General features: G+C 45.0%; 1 protein-coding gene across 1 annotated transcript; it reads left to right on the top strand.

Moving 5' to 3' along the window:
• Window positions 1-25,611, top strand: CMAS (cytidine monophosphate N-acetylneuraminic acid synthetase). The gene is made up of 8 exons (XM_040345432.1): window positions 1-229; window positions 7,138-7,280; window positions 7,614-7,766; window positions 10,345-10,475; window positions 11,075-11,169; window positions 18,076-18,241; window positions 21,268-21,424; window positions 24,095-25,611. The coding sequence occupies exons 1-8, from the start codon at window positions 42-44 to the stop codon at window positions 24,268-24,270; spliced, it is 1,209 nt and encodes a 402-aa protein (XP_040201366.1). The 5' UTR covers window positions 1-41; the 3' UTR covers window positions 24,271-25,611.
• Window positions 25,612-27,533: the final 1,922 nt, after the last annotated feature.

Below are 27,533 nucleotides of genomic sequence, written 5' to 3'. Positions count from 1 at the left end.
AGCTTTCGCGCTGGAGGTGACGTGCCCGGAACCGCAGGAAGATGTCGGCGGAGGTGGTCATGGACGGGCCGGATAAGAAGAAGCAGAAGAAGCGGCGACACGTTGCGGCGATAGTCCTGGCCCGGGGAGGCAGCAAGGGCATCCCGCTGAAGAACATCCGGAGACTGGCCGGGAAGCCGCTCATCGCCTGGGTACTGCGGGCCGCCATAGACTCCGGACAGTTTGATAGGTCAGTGACACGCCCCCTTTTTATAATGAAGAGCGCAACGGGGAGCAAATCTACTGCTGGAGAAACTGCCCTGCCCACTCAAGGGGACCAATCCGCTTATAGATGTAGGGTTAACCCGCCCACCCATGTTGGGTTATGCTCCCTACAGCGCTTCCCATTGTGCTGGATTCAAAGATGATTCCTATACAGTACATAGGAGGGAGGAGGACATTCTCTATAATCACAATGATCACTGTATGGTAATACTACAGGAATCTGTCAGCTGCTAACCTACATAATCTCTAACGCACACACTGCACTTTGTACAGTGGCTGCGTTTGGCATGGCACAGTGGTGACAATTGGGCACCGTGGCAACAGTTGTTGGGCACAGTGGCAACATTTGATGGCACAGTGGCTGCGTTTGATGGCATGGCGACAATTTTATGGCACAGTGGTGGCAATTGATGGGCACAGTGACGCTGCAATTGATGAATTTTTTTTTTCATTTGTTTGCGCCCCCCCCCAAAACGTTTGAACACCAGCCGCCACTGAGGGGCACTGATCCCTGGTATGATGGAAAAGGGGGCAGTGCCCCCCCTCCTCCATCATACAGGGATCAGTGCCCCCCCCCTCCTCCATCATACAGGGATCAGTGCCCCCTCCTCCATCATACAGGGATCATTGCCCCCCGCCATCATACAGGGATCAGTGCCTCCCCCCCCCTCCTTCATCATCCTCATACAGGGATCAGTGCCCCCCCTCCTCTATCATCGTACAGGGATCAGTGCCCCCCCCCTCCTTCATCATCATACAGGGATCATTGCCCCCCCCTCCTTCATCATCATACAGGGATCATTGCCCCCCCCCCTCCTCCTCCTCCATCATACAGGGATCAGTGCCCCCCCCTCCTCCTCCTCCATCATACAGGGATCAGTGCCCCCCCTCCTCCATCATACAGGGATCAGTGCCCCCCCCCCTCCTCCTCCTCCATCATACAGGGATCAGTGCCCCCCCCTCCTCCTCCTCCATCATACAGGGATCAGTGCCCCCCCCCCCTCCTCCTCCTCCATCATACAGGGATCAGTGCCCCCCCCTCCTCCTCCTCCATCATACAGGGATCAGTGCCCCCCCTCCTCCATCATACAGGGATCAGTGCCCCCCCTCCTCCTCCATCATACAGGGATCATTGGCCCCCCCCTCCTCCTCCTTCATCATACAGGGATCAGTGCCCCCCCTCCTCCTTCATCATACAGGGATCATTGCCCCCCCCTTCGCCATCATACAGGGATCAGTGCCCCCCCTCCTCCATCATACATGGATCATTCCCCCCCCCCTCCATCATACATGGATCATTGCCCCCCCCCCTCCGCCATCATACAGGGATCATTGCCCCCCCCTCCTCCTCCTCCATTATACAGGGATCAGTGCCCCCCCCCCCTCCTCCTCCTCCATCATACAGGGATCAGTCCCCCCCCCTCCTCCTCCTCCATCATACAGGGATCAGTGCCCCCCCTCCTCCATCATACAGGGATCAGTGCCCCCCCTCCTCCTCCATCATACAGGGATCATTGCCCCCCCCCTCCTCCTCCTTCATCATACAGGGATCAGTGCCCCCCCTCCTCCTTCATCATACAGGGATCATTGCCCCCCCCTTCGCCATCATACAGGGATCAGTGCCCCCCCTCCTCCATCATACATGGATCATTCCCCCCCCCCTCCATCATACATGGATCATTGCCCCCCCCCCCTCCGCCATCATACAGGGATCATTGCCCCCCCCTCCTCCTCCTCCATTATACAGGGATCAGTGCCCCCCCTCCTCCTTCATCATACAGGGATCATTGCCCCCCCCCCTTCGCCATCATACAGGGATCAGTGCCCCCCCTCCTCCATCATACATGGATCATTCCCCCCCCCCTCCTCCATAATACATGGATCATTGCCCCCCCCCCCCTCCGCCATCATACAGGGATCAGTGCCCCCCCCTCCTCCATCATACAGGGATCATTGCCCCCCCCCCCCCCTCCTCCATCATCATACAGGGATCAGTGCCCCCCCCCCCCCCTCCGCCATCATACAGGGATCAGTGCCCCCCCTCCTTCATCATATTCATGGTGTGCCCCATCCAGCCTGTGTTATCTAATACATCCAGCCTGTGTCTCCGTTGTGAGCCCTCGCCATATCTTGCAGCTGCTTCGGCGTGTGAGGGGGTTAATCCGAGTCAGCTATAGTTGTGTGGAACAGCCCTGCACTCGGTTTCTTTGGTCTAAAAGCGGCGCATGCGCAGTGGCGTCAGCGGCGAGCATCTTACACGGCATAGTGATATGCATGCTACAACGATATTACAACCAAAACCATGGTGTATTGAAGATTAACAATCCTTAGATGTGGTGGCTGCATTAGCTTTCCTTTTTAAGTCTCTTATTTTCCTTGTTCTCACCCAATGATCTGGCCAATACCACACACATCCTGTATTGGAGTGCCCTCACTTTGGAGGAAGGGGCACAGCAAGTGTCAGTCTGGGGGGAAGGGGGTTGTTGGGTGTACTAGCAGATTGAGATTCACTAACAAATTGAAGCCAAACTCCAGGTCACACTTTATAAGCGGTTGCAGCAAACAGTTTTTTGTTCCTTTTTGGGATAACGATTTTATATAAATAAAAGCAGATCAGTGTTAGCACCCCCTGTCAGTGTGCTGGTCCTAGTGTGACAACGCTGCTCCCCCATAAATACAGAACAGTGAGTGTTGTCACCCTAGGGCAGGAAGTGTGTTGGCAGAATCACCCGGTGGAAATAAAAGGAAAGGGCTTGAAGAAGGAAAACGAATGCAGCCACCACGTGAGCGCTGGGAATACAGTAGTAGAATTTTGGAACCCAAATTCTCAGAACATTTAACATTCGATTTTTGGAATGAATGGAAAAAAAAAGAGCCACATATACTGTTACAAATTTGTTAGTTTAACCACTTGCCGCCCGCCAATGACAGATTGACGTCGGCAAAGTGGTTGTAGAATCCTGACCGGACGTCGTGACGATCAGGGGCGCGCATCGCGGCGATCGTTGTTGCAGGGTGTCAGTCTGACACCCTGCAACACTGATCAAGGTAAAGAGTCTCTCACGGAGACTCTTTACCACGGGATCAGCCGTGTCCAACCACGGCTGATCACAATGTAAACAGGAAGAGCCGTTGATGGCTCTTCCTCACTCGCGTCTGACAGACGCGAGTAGAGGAGAGCCGATCGGCGGCTCTCCTGACAGGGGGGGTTCGTGCTGAATGTTTATCAGCGCAGCCCCCCTCTCGGATCGCCACATGGACCACCAGGGAAGGGCAAAACAAAAAAGAATGGGAAAAAAAAAAGCCTGAAAAAAAAAAAAAAGATGCCAATCAGTGCCCACAAATGGGCACTGACTGGCAACAAGTAAATCAGTGCCGCCCCACAGTGCCCATCAGTGCCGCCCCACAGTGCCCATCAGTGCCGCCCCACGGTGCCCATCAGTGCCACCCCACAGTGCCCATCAGTGCCACCCCACAGTGCCCATCAGTGCCGCCCATGAGTGCCCATCAGTGCCACCCATGAGTGCCGCCTATGTGTGCCCATCAGTGCCGCATACCAGCACCGCCAATCAGTGCCACCTCATCTGTGCCCGTCAGTACTACCTCGTCGATGTCCATCAGTGCCATCTCATCTGTGCCCATCAGTGCCACCATATCAGTGCCCGTAATTGAAAGAAAAAACTTACTTATTTACAAAAAAATTACAGAAAAAAATAAAAACGTAATTTTTTTCAAAATTTTCGGTCTTTTTTTAGTTGTTGCGCAAAAAAAAAATCGCAGATATGATCTAATACCACCAAAAGAAAGCTCTATTTGTGGGTAAAAAAGGACGCCAATTTTGTTTGGGTACAGTGTAGCATGACCGCGCAATTGCCATTCAAAGTGCGACAGTGCTGAAAGCTGAAAATTGGCTTGGGCGGGAAGGTACGTAAGTGCCCTGTATGGAAGTGGTTAAGAAAATTTTCCATCTTGCTCCTTATGAATTTTCTCATCACTGCAGTCACCCCTGCCTGCCGCAAACTGGAGAAGGAACCGACCAGCCCCAAAAGCTGACCATAGAGATTTTCAGCGGGCCAGATGGTCCCCGGAGTCTCTATGATTGAAAAAATGTCGTGCCTTGGCTGGGAAGCTGAGTTTTTTTTTTTTCAGGGTTCCCAGCCGAGGGGGTGAGATGTGGGGACTTATTGACCCCCAGATCTCACTGTAAAGAGGACCAGTCATGCTTATTCCTATTACAAGGGATGTTTACATTCCTTGTAATAGAAATAAAAGTGATCAAAAAAATGTAAAAAAGTGTCAAAATAGAATAATAAAAGTAAAATTAACAAAAAATCTTTTTTTTTTAAAGCGCCTCTGTCCCAGCGTGCTCGCTCGCAGAAGCGAACGCATACATATGTAAATGCCATTCAAACCACACGTGAGGTATCGTCGCGATTATCAGAGCAAAAGCAATAATTCTAACCTCCTCTGTAAATCAAAACATGTAACCTGTAAATAATTTGAAAGCGTCGCCTATGGGGATTTTTAAGTACCTAAGTTTGGCGCCATTCCATGAGTGTGTGAAATTTTGAAGCATGACATAAGTATCTATTTACTCGGCGTAACATCAACTTTCACATTATACAAAAAAATTGGGCTAACGTTACTGTGTTTTTTTTGTTTTTTTTTTAACCCCTTCAATACCGTTTTTTTTTACCCACCTCCATACCGGGCCTATTCTGGCACTTCTCTCCTACATGTACAAATCATCATTCTTTTGCTAGAAAATTACTCAGAACCCCCAAACATTATATATGTTTTTTAGCAGACACCCCAGGGAATAAAATTGCGGTCATTGCAACTTTTTATCTTGCACAGTATTTGCGCAATACATTTTCAAACGCCTTTTTTTTTTTAAATGGTTTCATAAATTAAAAAATAACAAAACAGTAAAGTTAGCCCAATTTTTTGGGTAAAATATGAAAGATGATGTTAAGCAGAGTAAAACGATACCTAACATGTCATGCTTTAAAATTGCGCACACTCGTGGAATGGCGCCAAACTTCGTTACTTAAAAATCTCTATAGGCGACGCTTTGAAAATCTTTAAAGGCTAACAGTTTAGAGTTACAGAGGAGATCTAGTGCTAGAATTGTTGCACACGCTCTAATCTACGCGGCGATACCTCACATATGTGGTTTTAACAACGTTTACATACGTGGGCGGGACTTGCGTGTGCGTTCGCTTCTGAGCGCAAGCTACCGGGGACAGGGACGTTTTACTTTTTTTTTTTTTTTTTACTTTATTTTTCTTTTTGATCACTTTTATTCCTATTACAAGGAATATAAACATCCCTTGTAATAGGAATAGTGTGTGACAGGTCCTCTTTTTAAGGAGAGATGCGGGGTCAATAAGACCCCACATCTCTCCTCCAGGCTGAAAAGCATAAGATTGTAAAAAAAAATTCACAGATCCCATGCTTACTAGCTGCAATTGCGGTTTTGTTTACTTCCGGGTACCCGGGCGTGACGTCAGCACATCGCGCCCAGGCCTCTGACGGTCATCTCTATGCTTCCTATCCGGCGCAGTGCGATCCTTTCTCCCGATGGCACGGGAAAGCCCGGAGAAGCTCTGGATGGCTGCGGGAGGGGGGAAATGTCCCCTCCCGCAGCCTATAAGAACGATCAAGCGGCGGAACCGCCGCTATGGTCATTATTATGGTGCGCATGATCGCAGCCGGAACACAATGATATCTAAATGATGCCTCTAGCTGCAGGCATCATTCAGATATCACAGTACAAGGTCCAGGACGTCATATGACGTCCACCCTGGATGGGAGATCCCCCTTGTGGACGTCATTTGACTATGTGCGGTATTGAAGTGGTTAAAAAAAATGTTTAAAAATTGCTGCGCAAATACCGTGCAAGATAAAGTTACAATGACCGCCATCTTATTCTCTAGGGTCTCTGCTAAAAAATCATATATAATGTTTGGGGTTTTGTGTCATTTTCTAGCAAAAAAATTACCTTTCCTTTTCGGTCTGCAGCTCTGTATTTTCTGTAAAATGCAATATGGCTACCTGAAGGTGTTCTGTACGCAGAATGTATACAGAACGCCCCCCACATATCTAATTTCCTGTGTGTGTGATTAGCTCACCAATTTTCCCAGAAGTCTGCACTAAGATGCAAGTCAGATTTCAGGCATCCCCTGCAATAAAAACGTACTTTTTGGTGCAATATTCCCAATAGGAAATCATGTCTAAAGGGATGCAGACCCAGCAGCTTTCCTCATTAGAGCCTTGCAGGTGCACAGCTGATTGATAATTATTGAGGAACAAACCGTGATATCTATAGAATAACAAAAGGCGGAAATCTGCAACAAAGTTTGGTAAAACCCTATTTAATATGTGCACACTCCTGCAATGCATCCTTATCCCCAGGTACAGTCCAGGGCTGCTGTTGGAAATTAATGAACACAGTGGGTGATGGGTACTGATCACTCATTAATTCAGAAAAGGAAGGGGCTGGTAAATGACATGACACCCCCCCCCACTCCATCCGGCAGCACTGCTGGGGGGGGGGGGGCACACGGGGGCTTTGGGCAGTATAGGGAAACGGAAACATATTATGCACACGGAGGGTGATTGGAGTGGGGGACAATTATTGGAATCGATCCCCCTGTATGGCTCTCCATACAGCAGCTGTAGAGAGATTCACCCAGTTGCCTAGGCCCCCTTTGCCGGCCTGGACCCTATACAGGAGGACCGATGGTACCGCCTTATCCACGTCCCTGCCTCTGTCCTATGGATGAGTTACTTTTACAGGTGAATCTGTGTCAATGTGCAATCTCTCAGCACTATAGTCTCATGACTGATTTGGGTTTTTCTCTCTTGCAGTGTGTGGGTGTCCACAGACCACGATGAGATTGAGGAGGTGGCTAAGCAGTATGGAGCAAAGGTTCACCGGAGGAGCTCCGAGGTGTCCAAAGACACAACCAGTTCCCTGGAAACTATACAGGAGTTCCTGCAGCATCACCCAGGTTCGTCATCCAGAACGTGTTTCACATTACACACATTCATTAATTTTACACTGAACTGTCGCCAATGAGGGTGTTATTGGGTAGAGTGGTGAGGAAGCACTGGTAAGATGCATATAATGGGTCGGGGTGGACTTTAAGGAGACCCTGTCTTTGTCCTGAATGGGTTAGATGACATAACAGCATTTCACCATTGCTGATTCTGGCTCATCTGGGGCTCTGTTTTGATTTGTGGAGACCTGTGAACCATTCTTGTGCCTTTCTCAGTGCAGCTGAACAGAATATATTTCTCACCATATGGTGCTGTATTGTGATACAGTGTGTTTTTCGTCACAGAAGTGGACATAGTTGGGAACATACAAGCCACATCTCCGTGTCTGCACCCCTCAGACCTCATCAAGGTGGTGGACATGATTCAGAACCAAGGCTACGACTCGGTGTTCGCTGTGGTCAGGCATCATTTATTCCGCTGGAAGGAGGTGAAGGCAGGTGAGGTGCTTGTACTTTTATCATGGCCCCAGTCTTTTCCCTTGACCTGGAAGAAAAGATCATTATTGTGCATCTGAAAAGAAGGGGTTCTTTAACCATTTAAGACCCGGACCGAAATGCAGGTAAAGGACCCGGACAGTTTTTGCAATTCGGCACTGCGTCGCTTTAACTGACAATTGCGCGTTGTGGCTCCCAATGTGGCGCGACCATTTTGAAAAAAAAAAACAATATTTTTAAAATTTTGCTATAATAAATATATACCCAAAAAATATATTATTGGTATAGTATTCTTCTACCTATTTTTGGGGGAAAAAAATCGCAATAGGCGTTTATCGATTGGTTCGCACAAAATTGATAGCGTTTACAAAATAGGGGATAGTTTTATTGCATTTTTATTATTTTTTTAAAATTTTTTTTTTTACTACTAATGGCGGCGATCAGCGTTTTTTTTTTTTTTTTGTGACCGCGACATTATGGCGGACACATCCGACAATTTTGACACGTTTTTGGGACCATTGTCATTTTCACAGCAAAACAATCTATAAAAATGCATTGTTTACTGTGAAAATGACAACTGCAGTTTGGGAGTTAACCACTAGGGGCCGCTGAAGGGGTTAAGTGTGACCTCATATGTGTTTCTAACTGTAGGGGGGCAGGGCTGGACATGTGACGTCATTGATCGTGTTTCCCTATAACAGGGAACACACGATCAATGACCGCGCCACAGTGAAGAACGGGGAAGCTGTGTTTACACACAGCTCTCCTCGTTCTTTAGCTCCGGAGGACCGATCGCGGGACACCAGCGGCGATCGGGTGCCGCGGGTCGCGTGCACGCGCGACCCCACGGCTGGGCTTAAAGGGCAACATACAGGTACGTGGATGTGCCATTCTGCCGACGTATATCGGCGTGAAGGGGTCCTTAACCACTTGCCGACCGCGCACCGTCGTTATACGTCCACAAGGTGGCTCTGCTGGGCGAGAGCACGTAATATGACGTCCTCTCTCCCAGCCGCCACTAGGGGCCCCCGACTCCCAGCCCCCGACTCCCGTGCGTGTGCCCGGTGGGCGCGATCGCCGCCGGGCACACGCGATCGCTTGTTACAGAGCGGGGACCGGGAGCTGTGTGTGTAAACACACAGCTCCCGGTCCTGTCAGCAGGGGAAATGCTGATCTTCGGTTCATACAATGTATGAACCGAGGATCAGTGTTTCCCCCTAGTGAGGCCACCCCCCCCCCCCCCACAGTAAGAACACACCCAGGCATACTTAACCCCTTCCCCGCCCCCTAGTGTTAACCCCTTCACTGCCAGTGGCATTTTTATAGTAATCCAATGCATTTTTATAGCACTGATCGCTATAAAAATGCCAATGGTCCCAAAAATGTGTCAAAAGTGTCCGAAGTGTCCGCCATAATGTCGCAATACTGAAAAAAAAAATCGCTGATTGCCGCCATTACTAGTAAAAAAAATATAATAAAAATGACATAAAAATACCCCCTATTTTGTAAACGCTATAACTTTTGCACAAACCAATCAATAAACGCTTATTGCGATTTTATTTTTTACGAAAAATATGTAGAAGAAAACATATCGGCCTAAACTGAGGGAAAAAAATGTTTTTTATATATTTTTGGGGGATATTTATTATAGCAAAATGTAAAAAATATTCATTTTTTTAAAAATTGGCTCTCTATTTTTGTTTATAGCGCAAAAACTAAAAACCGCAGAGGTGATCAAATACCACCAAAAGTAAGCTCTATTTGTGGGAAAAAAAGGACGCCAATTTTGTTTGGGAGCCACGTCGCACGACCGCGCAATCGTCTGTTAAAGCGACGCAGTCCCGAATCGCAAAAAGTACTCTGGTCTTTGGGCAGCAATATGGTCCGGGGGGTAAGTGGTTAAAGCGGGGGTTCACCCTATTAATTAAAAAAAAAAAAAAATTGTTTTCCTCTAGCATAAAATGAGGCATAGTAGCGCGAGCTACAGTATGCCTGTCTTTATTTTTTTAGCCCCGTACTCACTGTGCAATCGTAGAGACAAGATTCCGACTCCCCGCGGGGAATGGGCGTTCCTATGGAGAGGGAAGGTGATTGACGGCCGGCTCTGGCACGTCCCGCTTCTCCGGAAATAGCCGAAATAGGACTTGGCGCTTCACGGTGCCTGCGCATAGTCTGTGCGCAGGCGCCGTATAGCGCCGTGAAGAGCCGAGACCTGTTCCGGCTGTCTTCGGGGAGCGTGACGTGCCAGAGCTGGCCGTCAATCACCTTCCCTCTCCATAGGAACGCCCATTCCCCGCGGGGAGTCGGAATCTTGTCTCTACGATTGCACAGTGAGTACGGGGCTAAAAAAAATAAAGACAGGCATACTGTAGCTCGCGCTACTATGCCTCATTTTATGATAAAATGTTGTTATGGAGGGTGAACCACCGCTTTAAGTGGTTAATGTAAGAGCTATGCACCATGTATTTGCATTTTGTATGTCATGAAAATTTTCAATAAAACTTTTAAACTTAAAAAAAAAACAGGTTTGGATGCTTTCCTCAAATAAAATAAATACATTTTGTGTTTGTATATCTTGTAGGAGAGGCAACAGTAGCGGAGAACTTTGTCCCAGCACGTCGCCCCCGCCGCCAGGACTGGAAGGGAGAGCTGTATGAGAATGGATCCTTTTACTTTGCAACCAGAGAGTTGCTTACTAAAGGATTACTACAGGTTAGAGCCTATTCTGTGCTCACAACAGCTTGCAGAGCTGTTACTGTAATATGGTTTGTGCTTCTCTCCTTTGGGTGGAAAGGAGAGATACTAATCTCAGATGGTTGGAGAAGAGATTCTTTATTGGGGGCATTCTCGTACTGTGTGTCCCTGATCATTTATTATCATTTGGCCTGTGACTTCTATTCTTTTAGGCTGGATTCACACTAGTGCGGTGCAAATTCCAGCTCTGTTATCTCTGCAAAAAGATAAGAGAGCTGTTCAGCAGATCATCTCCGTTTTAGCTGCAAATTTGTAGACATAGGAAAGGGGAGAAGTGTATTAAGTAGAATGAGAGAAATCCTGAAGAAAAATGAACACATCTGCGAATCAGATGCGTGCCCATAGAAGATAATGGGCCTGAATTCGCACCTGAGCCGCACCGCAACGCCTAGAAAGCGCACACGTTTTTTCGGCAATGCGCAGTTCGAATGCATCGCACTAATGTGAACCAGCCTCATTGAAATGAATGTATTTAGAAATATTCTGCGAATTGGATGCGGTTTAAGCCGCACTCAATTCGCATAGGTGTGAACCCGGTCTTATTCTTTTCTTTTCAGGATGGAAAGTTGGCTTACTATGAAATGAAGCCGGAGCACAGTGTGGATATTGATGTCGATATCGACTGGCCCATCGCCGAACAAAGGGTTAAAAGGTGAAATCAGTATTTGTGATCATTTCATAGACTGCTGTAAAAGGAGAGTTTGATATCCTAGAAAGGAGCCAGCCTAGAGGTAGGCCACGTCTTGTCCGTTTGTGGAACGGCCTCGCCTCCACTGAAGTAGGGGGGGAAAGGTCACTGTGATGGGCAGCTCCTACTGTAACCCCTTCATGATGGAGGGTAAAACATCCATCGCATGAAAACGGTTTTCCATGTGTTAGTAAAACTGTACATATCATTCTAACTACTTGGTGAAGTATACTTTGTTTGTTGCAGAACAGATTGTGTTTTTATTTGGTGGTAAATGAATGTCTCCTGAGATATAGATAGGGGTTTTAGGTAGAATTAAAAATTATATCTAACATAAAATACACTGACCCTGACGTTAACTTTTGACTCTGGCCATGACCTTTGACCCTAACTAGTAGATTGTAAGCTCTCAGGAGCAGAGCCTTCCTAACCCTTTTGTACTGATTTGTTTTGTAACTGTACTGTCTCCCTTTATAATGTAAAACGGTTGGCGCTATATAAATCCTGTATAGTAATAACAACTCTAACCCAGGAGCCTCGTACACACGGCCGAGGAACTCGACGTGCCAAACACATCGAGTTCCTCGGCCAGTTCAGCACTGAAGCCGCCGAGGAGCTCGGCGGGACGAGAGCTCCCATAGAACAACGAGGAAATAGAGAACATGTTCTCTATTTCCTCGCCGAGCTCCTCGTCGGCTTCCTCGGCCGAAAGTGTACACACGACCAGTTTCCTCGGCAGAATTCAGCCAGAAACTCGGTCGGAAGCTGAATTCTGCCGAGGAAACTGGTCGTGTGTACGAGGCCTGACACTGACTTGGATCCAATCCTGATCTAGCTATTTTATGTTTATTTCATTATTTTTAGTTTTACAATTTTCTCCTCTAGCAAGGAGATGTATTTATTTTTATTTTTCTCCAATCAAGAGTAGAAAACATAGGTAGGCTTGGAGCAGGTACATCTGAGCTACTACCCCCTGTGTGACTCCTCGTCAGCTTCCTGGACACAAAACCCAGCCTAGGAAGTCTCTGAAAATCTCCATACTCAGTTAATGCACAAAGGGAAAGGCAAGCGCCATGAAAATTAGCTAAAACATTATTCTTTCTTTAAAGCGGAGGTCCAGCTCGGAATTATTATTTTTTTTTAAAAGTCAGCAGCTACAAACACTGTAGCTGCTGACTTTTAATAAGCACACTTACCTGTCCAGCATGCCCGCAATGCCGGCCGCCTAGAGGCCGATCCATCCTCTGGATCGTGTCCGGGTGCCGCCATCCTCACTAAGGCAAACAGGCCTTGCGGCTTCACCACCCGTTTCCTACTGCGCATGCGCGAGTCACGCAGCGCTTTGTAAATGGGCGGCTGTCCTCTGGGAGACTCAGTTCCCAGAAGACAGCGCGCCCCGTTTTCCAGGAGGTAACGCGAGGAGGAGAAGAGAAGATCACTGCAGACGAGGAAGTGGCAGATTAGGACGATCTGCCTAGCATCAGCCATTTCTGGTAAAAAAAAAAATACATACATATATATATATGTGTGTGTGTGTGTGTGTGTGTGTGTGTGTGTGTGTGTGTGTGTGTGTGTGTATATATATATATATATATATACACACACATACATGTATGTATGGACCTCTGCTTTAATACAGGTGAAGAAAAAGCCAACGTGCTTCGGCCATCAGTCCTTAATCATTGGTAGAGGAAAAAAGGATGGACAGCCGCACTCCAAAAGACCATAAGGCTGTCTTTTTAATATAAAAATGGAAAAATGCACTACAAAAACAAGCAGAGAACAGGAATAACAGCCTACACGTTTCACACTACAAATCAGTGCTTAATAGGGGTGCAACGGATCGTCACCGATCCGTGATCCGAACGGGTCACCCCGTTCGGATCGGCACACCCCGCGGAGCGCTCCGGAGCCTCTGCCTAGGAAAGTCCCCGGCTTCGGCCTAGCTCCGGAGCGGTGGCCATCTTGCTCCACCCAGTGTGCTTGCCAGAGCCCAGTGCACAGCGCGACACGCCTCCCCGCCTCAGCGCGCTGACTTGTAGTCAGCGCGCTGAGGCGCCTCACTGTGCACTGGGCTCTGATCAGTTTTTTTTTATCCGTTGCACCCTTATCCATAGGGTTGCCAACTCATCCCTTTAAAACAGAACACATATGAATTACACAGGTTCTGAGGCTAATTTAATGCAGGTAAGGCACCAAGTGAGTTTAATTACCTCCTTAATCAGCCACAGAACCTGTGTTATTAATGTGTTCTGTTTTAAAGGGATGAGGTGGCAACCCTACTTATCCAGGAGGAATCGGTATGGAATCTTTTACCCTGCTCTGTTACCCAGAATGCACTCTGACTCATGCTTGTGTTATTATTTTTGGTTACAGGCATATTGGCCCTCTATTGCAGAAGTAGGCAATAGAGGTGTTCTGTCACATTAGCAAATAGCAAGCATGTAAGGTTTGCTGCTGCTTTTAAAATTTAACATGTAAACAGTCCGTCAGATTTACATATACTGTATTTAAGCAAATAAGCTCAGTTTTGTGATGAAAATAACTTGATCTAAAACTCTGTTGGGTGTAACAAGATTAGTCTTTTTTTCTTTATTGCTGATCCGAAAAATGATCCGATCCGTGACTCCTGATCCGAGGATCGATCCGATCCGTGAGTTTTTTGATCCCTTGCACCCCTAGTGCTTAATCATGGCACATCAGTCTTTAATCATTGTTCTCACCATGAAACGCATTGGCTTTTTATGGCTGTTTTTCACCTGTATTAATAAAGAGTAATGTTTTAGCTGATTTTTCATGGCGCCATGGAGACTGATAACTGTAAATCACTGATCTTGAACTGGGATCCTGATCGTTCGTACATGACTTGGAGCTGTCACTGATAGCTTGGTCTCTGTGCTGGAGTGCACAGCATAGCACACTCCTCGGCACAAACACAGCGGCGAATAAACATGTCCTACAGGGATTCCTGTAGAAGCTGACAAACACTATAAAGATCGAGGAGCAACCTGTAAAAACCTGCTTATCTGGAAGAGTTAAATGTCTTTTAAATGCCAATCTACAAATAGAAAGGCATTTCAATCTGATGACTTGCCTGCCGCCTTATGGGTGTTGGTCACTGGAGCACTGAGTGAATACTTTTATATTAACTTAGACACCACACTGAGCACCTTTGGAAATAGAAGTTGCCAGGCCCTGGGCATTATTATGAAAATTAGGCCTATTCGTGGCTGCTACAATATACCCAGCCCACAGGGCCGCCAGCAGTACTGACCAGGGCCCCGCTCCCCCTGCAGCAGTACATGAAATTTTGATCCTTCACCCGCACCCCCGATAGCCTGTGTGGCAGCTGGACCCTATAGAAGAGAATGAGAAAGTTTCACTAGCAACGCACAAAGCGTCCATCCCTCCAGTCTCCAACGCTTCCCCACCCATGCCCAGCACCATCCATCCCTTCATTTCCACAATGTATCCCCACCGACACCTAGCACCATTCATCCCTCTCCACAGTGCTCCCCATCCACGCCCCGCACCATCTATCCCTCCATTTTCACAATGTATCCCCACCCAGCACCATCCATCCCTCTCCACAATGTATCCCCATCCATCCCTCTCCACAATGTATCCCCATCCATCCCTCTCCACAATGTATCCCCATCCATCCCTCTCCACAATGTATCCCAATGTATCCCCATCCATCCCTCTCCACAACGCATCCCCAGCCACTTATCTGTACCCTCCTCCTTTAAAATGACTAGGATTGTAATATTATAATTTACAGTCCTGATGATGGCTGAAAAGAAATCAAACCTAGTATGGCAGTATTTCAGTGAGCCAACATCAGGGAAGACCAATATCAGGGAAGTGGAGGTGGTGGACTTTCAGATGATTCCAGATGTTTGTGGTATTTTTGCTGAGCATAGGAGCAGAAAAGGGGAAATAAAAAAATAAATGCCACAAACATCTGGAATATATATATATATATATATATATATATATATATATATATATATATATATATAATCTCTATCTATCAGGGCTCGACAAATCCCGGGCGCCAGGTCGCCATGGCGACTAGAAATGGTGTCCTGGCGACTTGGCTTGGAAGGTGGGAAAAAAAAAGGTTTTTTTGTGAGCTGGCGCCATCTGGTGGTGAGCCGTTGGTATTACAAGTTATTACCACCAGATGTGTGAGCTGGCGCCATCTGGTGGTGGCCGTTGGCATTACAAGTTAAACAGCAATTTTAATGTCATTTTTCACTGCCATCTTCTTCCCTCTAATTAGAACCCCCAAACATATATATTTTTTATCCTAACACCCTAGAGAATAATATGGCGATCGTTGCAATACTTTCTGTCACGCTGTATTTGCGCAGCGGTCTTACAAGCGCACTTTTTTTGGGGAAAAAATACACTTTTTTTAATTAAAAAATAAGACAACAGTAAAGTTATCCCCATTTTTTTTAATATTATGAAAGATAATGTTACGCCGAGTAAATTCATACCCAACATGTCACGCTTCAAAATTGCGTCCGCTCGTGGAATGCCGACAAACTTTTACCCTTTAAAATCTTCATAGGCGACGTTAAAAATAATCTACAGGTTGCATGTTTTGAGTTACAGAGGAGGTCTAGGGCTAGAATTATTGCTCTCGCTCTACCAATCGCGTCGATACCTCACATGTGTGGTTTGAACACCGTTTACATATGCGGGCGCTGCTCACGTATGTGTTCGCTTCTGCGTGCAAGCTCGTCGGGACAGGGTGCGTTTTCTGGCTCCTAACTTTTTTAGCTAGCTCCTAGAGTCCAAGCAAATTTGTCAAACCCTGATTATATATATATATATATATATATATATATATATATATATATATATATACATATACATATATACACACACACACACACACACACACACACATACGAGTGTGTGTGTGTGTGTGAATATGATGCATTTTTAACCTTAATTGTGACCGACTTTCAATAGAGCCGGTATACACGTGGTTGGTCGCGGTGCGGTTTTTGAAAAGGGTCCTGTGAGTTTTTGGGTCTGGTTCAGGTGCGAATTCAGGGGAAAATTTGCACCTGAACCGGTGACCACAAACTTATAGCTGGATTCAGGTAGATGGGTGCATCTTTCAGGCAGCGTAGCGTATCGTATTTACACTACACCGCCTTAAATCAGAGAGGCAAGTGCATTGTGAATACAGCACCTAAGTTACTGCGGCGTAGCGTAAATGGGGCCGGCGTAATGCGCGCCTAATTCAAATGAGGATGAGGGGGGCCGTGTTTTATGTAAATGATTGGTGACCCGACGTGATTGACGTTTTTTACGAACGGCGCATGCGCCTTCCGTGTACATATCCCAGTGTGCATTACTCCAAAGTACGCCGCAAGGACTTATTGGTTTCGACGTGAACGTAAATTACGACTTGCGCAAACAACGTCAATTTTTCAAATTTCGACGTGGGAACGACGGCCATACTTAACATTGACTAGTCCAGCTATTTGTTCGACTAACTTTACGGCGTATCTTAACTGCGACGGGCGCACGTACGTACGTGAATCGGCGTATCTAGTCATTTGCATATTCTACGCCCAACTCAATGGAAGCGCCACCTAGCGGCAAGCGTAAATATGCACCCTAAGATACGACGGCATAGGAGACTTACGCTGCTCGTATCTTAGCCTAATTTAAGCGTATCTGGTTTCCAGAATACGCTTAAATTTACGACGGCGTATCTACTGATACGCCGGCGTAACCCTACGTGAATCTAGCTATGAGACTTCGGACTGCAAACCGCAGCTGCACATATATGAACCCAGTCTCAAGTGGATGTGAAAATAAAATGTGACTAAGCCCAATCCATAAAAAAATATTTCATACCTTGTAATATCATTGTCCGACAGTCTGTGCCAAAATAAAAATCTAAAATGTCTAGCGATGCCACTTCCTTTATGTGGGTGGCTACGCTGCATGCAGAGCCACCCAGCACTGGTACATAGTTCTGAAAACTTCCATTGATCACAGCTCTGCGCACACAAGCACCAAGTGTCTGACAATGGCACCAGGATAAGAGGGACATATAGACATGCATGTGTACTGGTGTATAAAGAGACCGTTTCTCTTGAGAGATGTAGTCTATAGAGCAGTGCTTCTGACTGTAATACATGCGCACTGCTTGTACCTCAAAAACGGAAGAATAGATCTGCAGGAAAGAGGTGCACCTTTTGACAGCTGTATTGTCAGTCTAGGGGAGGGAGTGTTGGGTGCACTAGAAGATTTAAATACGCTAATAAATTGAAGCCAACCTCTAGCTAATAGGTTATAAACAGTTATGCCCTGTACACACGATAGGTTAGTCTGATGAAAACGGTCTGATGGATTTTTCCATCAGTTATCCGATGAAGCTGACGATCAGTCGCGCCTACACACCATCAGTTAAAAAACAGATCGTGTCAGAACGCGTTGACGTAAAACACAACGATGTGCTGAAAAAAAATGAAGTTCAGTGCTTCCAAGCATGCGTCGACTTGATTCTGAGCATGCGTGGATTTTTAACCGATGGACGTACCCACAGACGATCGTTTTTTTTCTATAGGTTTTTTTTATCCCTTTAGATAATTTTAAAACCAGTTCCTATTTTTTTTTAACCTATGGATAAATAACCGATGGGGCCCACACACGATCGGTTTGGTCTGATGAAAACGGTCCTATCGTGTGTACGCAGCATAACAGCAAACAGTTTTTTGTTTTGTTTTTCTATTGGGAGGAAGATTTTTGCATAAATAAAAACTGATCATTGTAAGCATCCCTGACTGTGGAATCCTTAACTCTACAGTTTGGTAAAAAAAAAATTTGGTCTTGCAGGTATGGCTATTTTGGAAAGAATCCAACGGTGGTGAAGTTGTTGGTGTGTAATGTTGATGGATGTCTGACGGACGGGCGAGTCTACGTGAATCAGGAACATGAATTGATCTCCTACAGTCTGCGAGATGTAGATGGAATCCGAATGTTGCTGGACAAAGATGTGCAGGTATGCCAGACCTAAAGGAGGGAGAGGAGGTGCCAAGGCAATCGGAGTGAATATATGCAGTATAGTTTGACACTGGAATGATTCTATAGGCAAATTGTGTATCCCATTCTGAGTGAGACTTACAATTCATTCCTAGATCAAGCTAATTGGAGTCTCCATCAGGCAGATCTGAATGCTTTCAAGAATTTTACTATAGTTGGTTTTTAAAGAGGAAGTAAACCCCCCCAGGGACAACTTACACCTACAGGTAAGCCTAGATTAAGGCTTACCTGTAGGTGCTTGCGATATCTCCGAGACCTACACCGTCTGGGAGATATTTTCAATTTCCCCCGAGCGACAACTTCAACGGCGCATGCGCTGTTTTTGAAAGGGCAAGCTGGTTCAAGCCAGGTCATGCCGTGGAAAGGCGGCTCCCGCGGGAGTGGCGTCACATGACTCTGGCCAGTCAAAGTGCCGGAGTTTGCGGCCCCGGAAGAAGAGGGGTGAAGAATGGCCGCTCGCTGCCAGCGTGGAAGATGGTGACATTGTGGGCTTCTACTGCAGGTAAGTGTAACATAATGGGCTACTATGGTAGTCCATTATGCTTTACCTTTGCAGGGAAAGATAGAGGAAGCAAACCCTATGTGTGTGTTTTTTTTTTTTTTTTTTTTTTTTTGGGGGATTCATACTTTCCTCGGTGGCTGGAGCATCAGACCGATGCTCCATCTGTCCCCCGGCGTCTGTGCACTGAGAACCGAGCCACTGAACATTGCTGCTGGTTCGGTTCTCGCAGATCCCCGAGAGGAAAGAGGCTGACTGTCAGTCGGCCTCTTTCCTTTCTGCTTCTCCACGCTCATTGGAGAGCTGAGCAGTGGAGGGGCAGGGAGAGGCTGTCTCAGCGGCTCGCTGATATGCTTAGACTGCCATCAATCAGGGCAGCTGGCGAATCCTGACTTGGAAGTCGTGATGACACGCTGCCCCGACTGATGGCAATGACGTCAGCGGAGAGCGGACTTCAGACTGCTCTCCACTGAAAACGGGTCACAGGAGTGCAAAATGAATTGCACGCCTGTGACCCAGAGGAGAAGTCCAGCCTAAAAAGCTCAGGCTGGACTTCTCCTTTAAAGGGGTGGTTCCCCCTAAAACAAATTTCTAACAATACATTCGTAAGACCCGTTACACTGCGGGTAGGCTGGCTTTTGTTTTGTTTTTTTTAGTACATACCTCGATACCGCCGTTTCGTCCCTTGGCGGTGGGCGTTCCTAGTTGATTGACGTTCCTCCGACGGGCACATACGTGACGTCACGACTTTCCGAAAGAAGCCGAACGTCGCTGCGCAGGCGCCGTATAGAGCTGATTCTATACGGCGCCTGCGCAATGATGTTCGGCTTCTGTCGGAAAGTCGTGACGCGCAGTATGCGCCCGTCGGAGGAACGTCAATCAACTAGGAACGCCCACCGCCAAGGGACGAAACGGCGATATCGAGGTATGTACTAAAAAAACAAAACAAAAGTCAGCCTACCCGCAGTGTAACAGGTCTTACGAATGTATTGTTAGAAATTTGTTTTAGGGGGAACCACCCCTTTAATGTGTTTTGGGAAAAATATCCTCTAATATTATTCCTTTTTAAAAATGCTGCAAGTACAGAAAAATGCATAAATCTGCCACAAACCCATTGAGAGCCTAGCTTTCTGTTTGAGTTGACAACACTATCTCTGCTGCACTGAAATCCCAAGCAGTGTTGTCAGCCCTACCTGGTTCTTTCTGCAGAACGGCTGCTCTCTAATTCATGGAGAGGGGTTATGAGCAGGTAAGGATTATGGAGATAAGTGGAGGGGAGGTGTATTGAGGTCCACTGGGGAGAACTGGCAACACTGCTTGAGAGAGTCGGCTTACTATAGAAAGTTAGGAGCTTGCTGGATTTCTGGCAGATCATCAGGTTTCATTTTTGTATTTCAAGTGTGTTTTGTTTTTTCTTCTTCTTTTTTTTATTTATTTATTGCACTTTAAAAGTGTGTCGGCTAAGTTTATATCTCATTTTAAATGACTAATGATACATAAAAATGATTGGTTAAAAACCTGTTGTCTATATAAAATTAAAGCAAACGATAGCGGTGTGAAAAGAGAAAATAATTACATTTATTGATACAGAGAAGAAACTTGTATTAATCCAATATTTACAACCATAGCATAAATGATATCACTTGTTGAAACAGAGAGGATACTGCTGAATATTGTTACAATATACATGAGAGAGAGAGAGGGGGGGGGGGGGGGGCGGATACATTACGTCACCATGTCTAGCTCAGATCGGCTCCAGGGGAAAAAGAGAGAGAGAGAGCTTTCTCTCTGACTTTTATGCTCCTCTACCCCCCCCCCTCCAGGATCCTTAGGATGCTATTGGTTGTAAAATTGCCTTATAACCGGATTGGTTTAACTTCAAGCCTAGATATTCATTGGTTCCGAGTTCCATCCGAATCCTGATTGGTTGCCTTCCAAGCCTCTTAGAAATGTTTCTAGCAGGCACCAATCTAAAAACCTATCAGTCTAGGATATGTCAAACGTTCCTTTGATGCGTGGTTTGACCATTTGCTCCACTAGTATGCTAAGGGCTCCTGCTGTGATGGAGCCTTTCAGCCTGTCCAGCTTCCCTTCAAAACAAAAGGACAATTTAGCTAATCTAATTATCACCTGGCACCGTTATCCATGACACAGGAAGAAGTCATTTTTTAAAGCCCAGCTGAGTCCTTAGTTTTGTCATATCACAAAATTGAACCAGTCCAGTAAAACATATACATTCACCTTTGCACTGGTTCCCCTGGTATAAATATGAAATTCAAACTTTCCACCACAAAGGGCAAATGCATTTAAAATTACATTCCAGATTGAGTGGACACTTGTTTCTCTCTTGCTGGATTATTGTGTGGTTGGCTGTGTATATTAGACGATGTGTCCTGGTTGTTCCTGTCAAATGTTTTCCTTGTAGCTTTGGTGACCAGGGTGTAAATGTGAAAACTGAGTTCTAAACGATCTTTGACTTCCTTCAGGTCCGTCTCCTCTCCGAGCGAGACATCAGTCCAGTGTTGGTGTCCAATCTGAATCTGCCATGTTTGATTGAAGGAAACGTGTCAAATAAGAAGGAGGTTGTTGATAAATGGATGGGCAAGTTGGGCCTCTCTTCCTGGAGCCAGGTAGCTTATATGGGTAAGTATCATTCCTCCCAAAACTGCATGGTTTCGCTTTTGCTTTTGGACGATGCATGCTTTACACAGAACTGTATTTGTGACATCTGGTGGCTTCCTGCAGCACTTTATCTGTTTTTTTCTTCTGGCTGTTGTCTCGGCCATTGCTGTTGATCGCCCTAGGTGGAGGCTTCCTGCATAGCGTTACCATCATTTGAACACTGCTAGAATGGACAGTCAGACCCAGTAGTACCCAGTGGGGTTATTGCTCTATGTATATATCTCCTGCCAAAATTCCTTCAAAGTAGTTTGAATCTACTCCTCCCACTAGGGTGCAAATTCTCAAGTGCGGCCCCCAATATCACCAATACACATACAATTCAGTGAATATTAAGAGACCACAGACATGCAACAGGATATAGTCGAAGACCACAGACATTATGCAAAAGATGGACAGATTGTAGACCTGGTACAGGAGATATTCTGAGACTATGATCATATTATAGGAGTTGTTGAAGATTGGGGGACATGCCTCAAATGGCCGTCATAGACTGAAGACATATTACATGAGACTGCTAGAAATCATTACTATAACAGGGCAACATAGATTGGTGTCTGCATGGGCCCCGAAGACCACACAAAAAGTTCAGGTTGAGCATTAAGGATATCGATTGCTTAAAAAAACACTTTCCTCAAATTAAAAATGTAAAATGGGCAATTTGTGTAGGGCTGCAACTAACGATTATTTTCATAATCGATTATATATACACATACATTTTCCTGAATATCTATATATGCAGTGTTAAATTATAAATAACCAGCTATACGGTTAGAGAACAAAATATGTATTCCAATTTTCAGAATAACATCCAATATATATGTACACTGTAATGCTGCGTACACACGATGGATTAGTCTGATGAAAACGGTCTGATGGACCGTTTTCATCAGACCAAACCGATCGGGTGTGGGCCCCATCGGTTATTTATCCATAGGTTAAAATAATAGGAACTTGTGTTAAAATTAATTAATAAAACCTATCGTGTGTACAGGGCATTAGAGGTTAGTTCTGGTACAGAGCAGCCCTGATTCTCCTCTTCTAAGGTCCCCCACGGGCACTTCTGGCTCCTCCTGCCTTCAGAGTGCCCCTATAGCAAACGGCAAAGTAGTATGGAGTGCCCCTATAGCAAGGTAAAAACATTTTGCCTTTTAGAACCCCTAAGTGATTCTTAAAGGTAAAAGCAGCTGAAAATTTGTGTCGGGGTGAGTGCTATAGATTATCAGAGAGCTGATCTATTCACAGCACAGCTCTGCACACTTCTTTCACTTTCCATGTAAATCTTATGTAGGTAGATTTGTATCATCTGAGGCTATTTACTACACTGGGTATATGTGAGGGTTTACATCCATTTCAATGTATAGAATGCATTAAGGTAAACCTTCTGCCTTTAGAACCACTTTAACCAGTTGTTGACCGCCTCCTGTAGATTTACTGCTACAGGGCCTCCGCTATGCGCAGAATCGTGTGTTTGTGTAAAAATAATTCTGCATTTACAGGCATGCCTGGCTGTGCTGTGATTTTGTCACCGCACATGCCGGTCACCGGGTCCCAGCCAATGATTGACCACCGGCATCCGGTGATCGGCTCTGAATGTCACCGAACACAGCTCTGTGAATGTAAACCACTAGATCCCCAGTAAAAATGGCACGTACATACAAACACTTGTTAGGAACACATTTAACCCCTAAACCCCTAGATGTTAACCCCTTTTTGCTCAGTGTCATTTGTACAGTGACGGTGTATAGTATTAGCACTGATCACTGTAATATTGTCATTGGTGATGTCAGTTAGTTCCCACCAGCGTCAGTGTCAAATTGTAGCAGAATTACTTTTTTTTTTTTTTTTTTTTTTTTTTATATATATATATACATATATATATATATATATATATATATATATATATATATATATATATATATATATATATATATATATATATATATATATATATATATATATATATATATATATATATATATATATATATTATATTAAAAAACCCAGTGGTGATCAAATACCACCAAAAGAAAGCTCTATTTGTGTGAAAAAAAATAGTTATTTACATTTTGTGAGGGTTACAGTATTGCATGACCACGCAATTCTCAGTTAAAGTAGCGGTAACAAAAAATGGCCTGGTCAGGAAGGGGGTAAAACCTTTCGGAGCTGAAGTAATTAAAATCTTCCTCCTGTCCGGGACTACATATCCCAAGAAGCATTGCTCCTCGCACAATCGCATTCATAAAGTCTCGGGCACTTACTAACATGTATGGATGGTGTACTGAGCTGTATGTGTGCTGCATTGTATTTTCTGATCTGTAAACAAATAATGCATTCTTTATGCAGGTCAACTAATTGGCTAGCCAATTAATTGATTATGAAAATGGTTGACAACTATGTCGCTTTAGTTGTTTCAGCCCCTAAATTTGTGTCTTCACTCCTCCCACAATGTCCCCCCCCCCCACAATTTTGTAGCTCTGCCCCTCCCACAATGTAAAGATTTTTTCACAGTAGTTTGTGCTTCCATCCCTCCTGCAAGGCCGTTCTGAACTCTTATATTCCATGACACATCAGCCCATGAAGGTAGTTGACCTCCTAATTTATTTATCTCTTTCCATCTTTTCTAACTCACAGGTTGCAGTTATTCTGATGTGGAGTGCCTGAAGCTGGCTGGGACTTGCGGAGTCCCTGCTGATGCTTGCACGGCGGCCAGGATGACGGACAGCTTTGTCTGCCAGCACGGAGGCGGCAATGGAGCCATTCAGGAGTTTGCTGATCACATTATCACTCTAATGGAGACCGGAAGATAAATGCAGCCCTGAGGGTCATTCTCTGAGATTCTGCAGACGAAGTGTCAATGCTGAATAAAACAAAGTTTACATACGGACTGATTCTGTGCCAGGGCAATAACGAATGTCCCGTGTGGACAGCGGTTTCTCCCTGTGAGGGGTGGAGATTGATCCCGTCTCAGAAATGGTCCTTTCTACACAAAACCAATGAACTTTTCATGCTGCTGATTCTGTTTTTGTCTTTTATCGCCTACCATGTGGCAGAATATATCAGATTATTTTTTTTCTTCTATGTAAATCACAAACTTTCATTTCCCATCTGTTGTGTCAGATTTTAGGATGATTTTGTGTTTTATTTGTTTTACTTCTTACTTTGTGTTTTTTTATGGAGCGGGAAATTACCTGTTGCTTTACATAGGAAGGATTTTTTATACAAATTTGCTTGTTTACCTTATTTGTCATTTTAATTGTCTATTTTAAAGGTTTACAAGCAAAAGTCAAGCCTAGGAGGAATCGCAGGGTGCCTGATACCCATCTGTTTGGCTAGTGGGGAACCCTCCAGTGCACCCCTCTGAAACTGGCTTCACTTTGCTGCTGAAAACTAGGCTTTCATGCCATACCCCTCCCACCAATTTTACTGTGTCCAATACAAGTGTCTTTGTAACCTTCTTTTTTTTTTTTTTTTTTTATAGGTGAGGGGTGGCAATCCAGTAACAGTGAAACCAGGCCCAGAGCTGCACAGAAAATGTGTCTCACCTTGTGGCATTTGCTTAGGTTTATTATTTTATTTTTCAGTTTAGCGCACCTTACAGTTTGGTTGCATAATTTATTATAGACCCATCCAAACTGCATCCAGTTCAACCCTCACACTACACAGTGGTACATTTTGTTAAAGATCAAAGCTAACCGACCGTGTCTGGCTATGGTTGGCTTATGGAACCTCCAGCCAGGTTCAGACTATTCCATCATTTTCCAGTTTGCATCTTTTGGCAGCTGTGGGGTGGAACTGAACTTTTTCTTGAAGGTAAATTAAACTTGTTGTGGTGCTGGAAGTGGTGACATGACATGGGTTTAAGCTTTTGGCATGCATGACTGTGATTGACTGACTGATATTTAATAAGTAGGATGCAGACTCTCCGAAGGTCTTGCGCCATGATTATTTTGTTTACAAAACTTGGAATTGTTGGTACTTTGTACTAGGAAGTGATGCAATGGGCTGTTTTTTAAATTATTATAATTGTTTCTGTTGTAATTATGGACATTTTTATGTACAAAAAAAGTTTTATTATTTGGTGTTGATCTTAATTGCAATCAATGACTGCTTCATTATACAGCATAATAAATAACCATCCCGATAATGTCTGATTTTGTGTCCTTGTTTATTGTTGGTACCATGTCTTCTAAAAATGCTGGTTCTAGCTCCCATAGCATCCCTTTAGCTTTTAGCAAAGCCCACTCAAAACAAAAGTTTGCTTTTGCTGAGCAATGTCCGTTTCTTTTATATATATATATATATATATATATATATATATATATATATATATATATATATATATATATATATATATATATTATATATATATATATATATATATTATACTGCAGCTTACCCATTACTTGGATGTGAGTAGTTTCTATTTATTTATTTATTTATTTATTTATTTTTCCCACCTGTTGATCCTGATTTATTTTTCAATTTCTTTTAAAGGGGTTGTAAAGGTACAATTATTTTTTTTTTTCCTAAATAGCTTCCTCTACCTTAGTGCAGTCCTCCTTCACTTACCTCATCCTTCCATTTTGCTTTTAAATGTCCTTATTTCTTCTGAGAAATCCTCACTTCCTGTTCTTCTGTCTGTAACTCCACACAGTAATGCAACACTCCACACAGTAATGCAACACTTTCTCCCTGGTGTGGAGTGTTGTGCTCGCCCCCTCCCTTGGACTACAGGAGAGTCAGGACACTCTCTACGTTGAAGATAGAGAAAGGAGTTGTGTGTTAGTCGGCGTCCTGACTCTCCTGTAGTCCAAGGGAGGGGCGAGCACTCCAGTTCACACCAGGGAGAAAGCCTTGCATTACTGTGTGTAGTTACAGACGGAAGAACAGAAAGTGAGGATTTCCCAGAAGAAATAAGGACATTTAAAAGCAAAATCGAAGGATAAGGTAAGTGAAGGAGGACTGCACTAAGGTAAAGGAAGCTATTTAGGGGGAAAAAAAATTGTACCTTTACAACCCCTTTAACAGATCCCAGCAAAAGTGACAGTTGGAGGTTGAGACAAACCACTTAACATTGAGGGCTGGATCGCACTATACGTGCATGAAAACTGATGGGGAGGGCAGGTGGGCGGAGCCTAGTGGGTCGGTCATGCCTGATTAGAGCTCCGCACCGTGACTGGAAAAGACCCGCAAATAACGGAGGAACGGAGCGGGTGAGAGCCGGGAAAACCACAGGAAAGGCTAACTGAAGGGTGAGAGAACATTTTGACACCAAAATGGTGTTAAACGGCACAAAAGGCAGAGGGAAAGCACATAGCAGCAGCGGCGCTCAGCATCCTAAGAGCACTGCTCTGAAAAAGGCCCCAGTCTCCTCAGATGCCCTCACCTCAGGAAAATCTAAATCCACCTCAGCTAAAGCATCTAAACAGATGGCTTCCCTGAGGAGCACCGCCACAGACAGTGAGGAGGAGGATGTAGCGCAGGATGGTACCTCACAAATAACTCAAGGGACAGCGGTCCCTAACAGCATAATGAGACAATTTGAGAAAATGCTTCACAAGGCACTGCAGAATACCTCAGATCAGATTACAACTAAGCTCACTAAAGAAATCAGAGAGCTTGGTAATCGCACGGATGCTCTTGAGTCTAAAGTGGACGAAATAGAAATTTTCAGGACTGCATATCTGAAATTGAAAATCTTAAGGAGGAGAACTTAACACTGCAGAGTAAGTTGGAGGAATTTGAGAACCGCGCCAGGAGGTCTAATTTAAGATTTAGAGGTATACCTGAATCCATCATTGATCTGAATGGCACAATGTTAGCGCTGTGCCAGGAAATATTGCCTGGGATACCAGCTGACAGGCTGGAAATGGACAGAGTCCACCGCGCTTTAACTCAGAGGAAAGCTGATGGTCCCCCGAGGGACATCATAGCTAAATTTCACTTCTATAAGACTAAAGAGCTAATCCTTCAGAACACCAGGGAGAAAAACAAGCTCTCTTTTCAGGGACACGACTACCAAATCTTTGCGGACATATCGCAACTCACAATCAATAAGAGAAGAGCAATG

Source organism: Rana temporaria, chromosome 3 (assembly GCF_905171775.1).
Source record: "Rana temporaria chromosome 3, aRanTem1.1, whole genome shotgun sequence".
NCBI lineage: Eukaryota > Metazoa > Chordata > Amphibia > Anura > Ranidae > Rana > Rana temporaria.
Note: the sequence above shows the minus strand (reverse complement) of the source record. Positions and strands in the feature narration are given on the sequence as shown.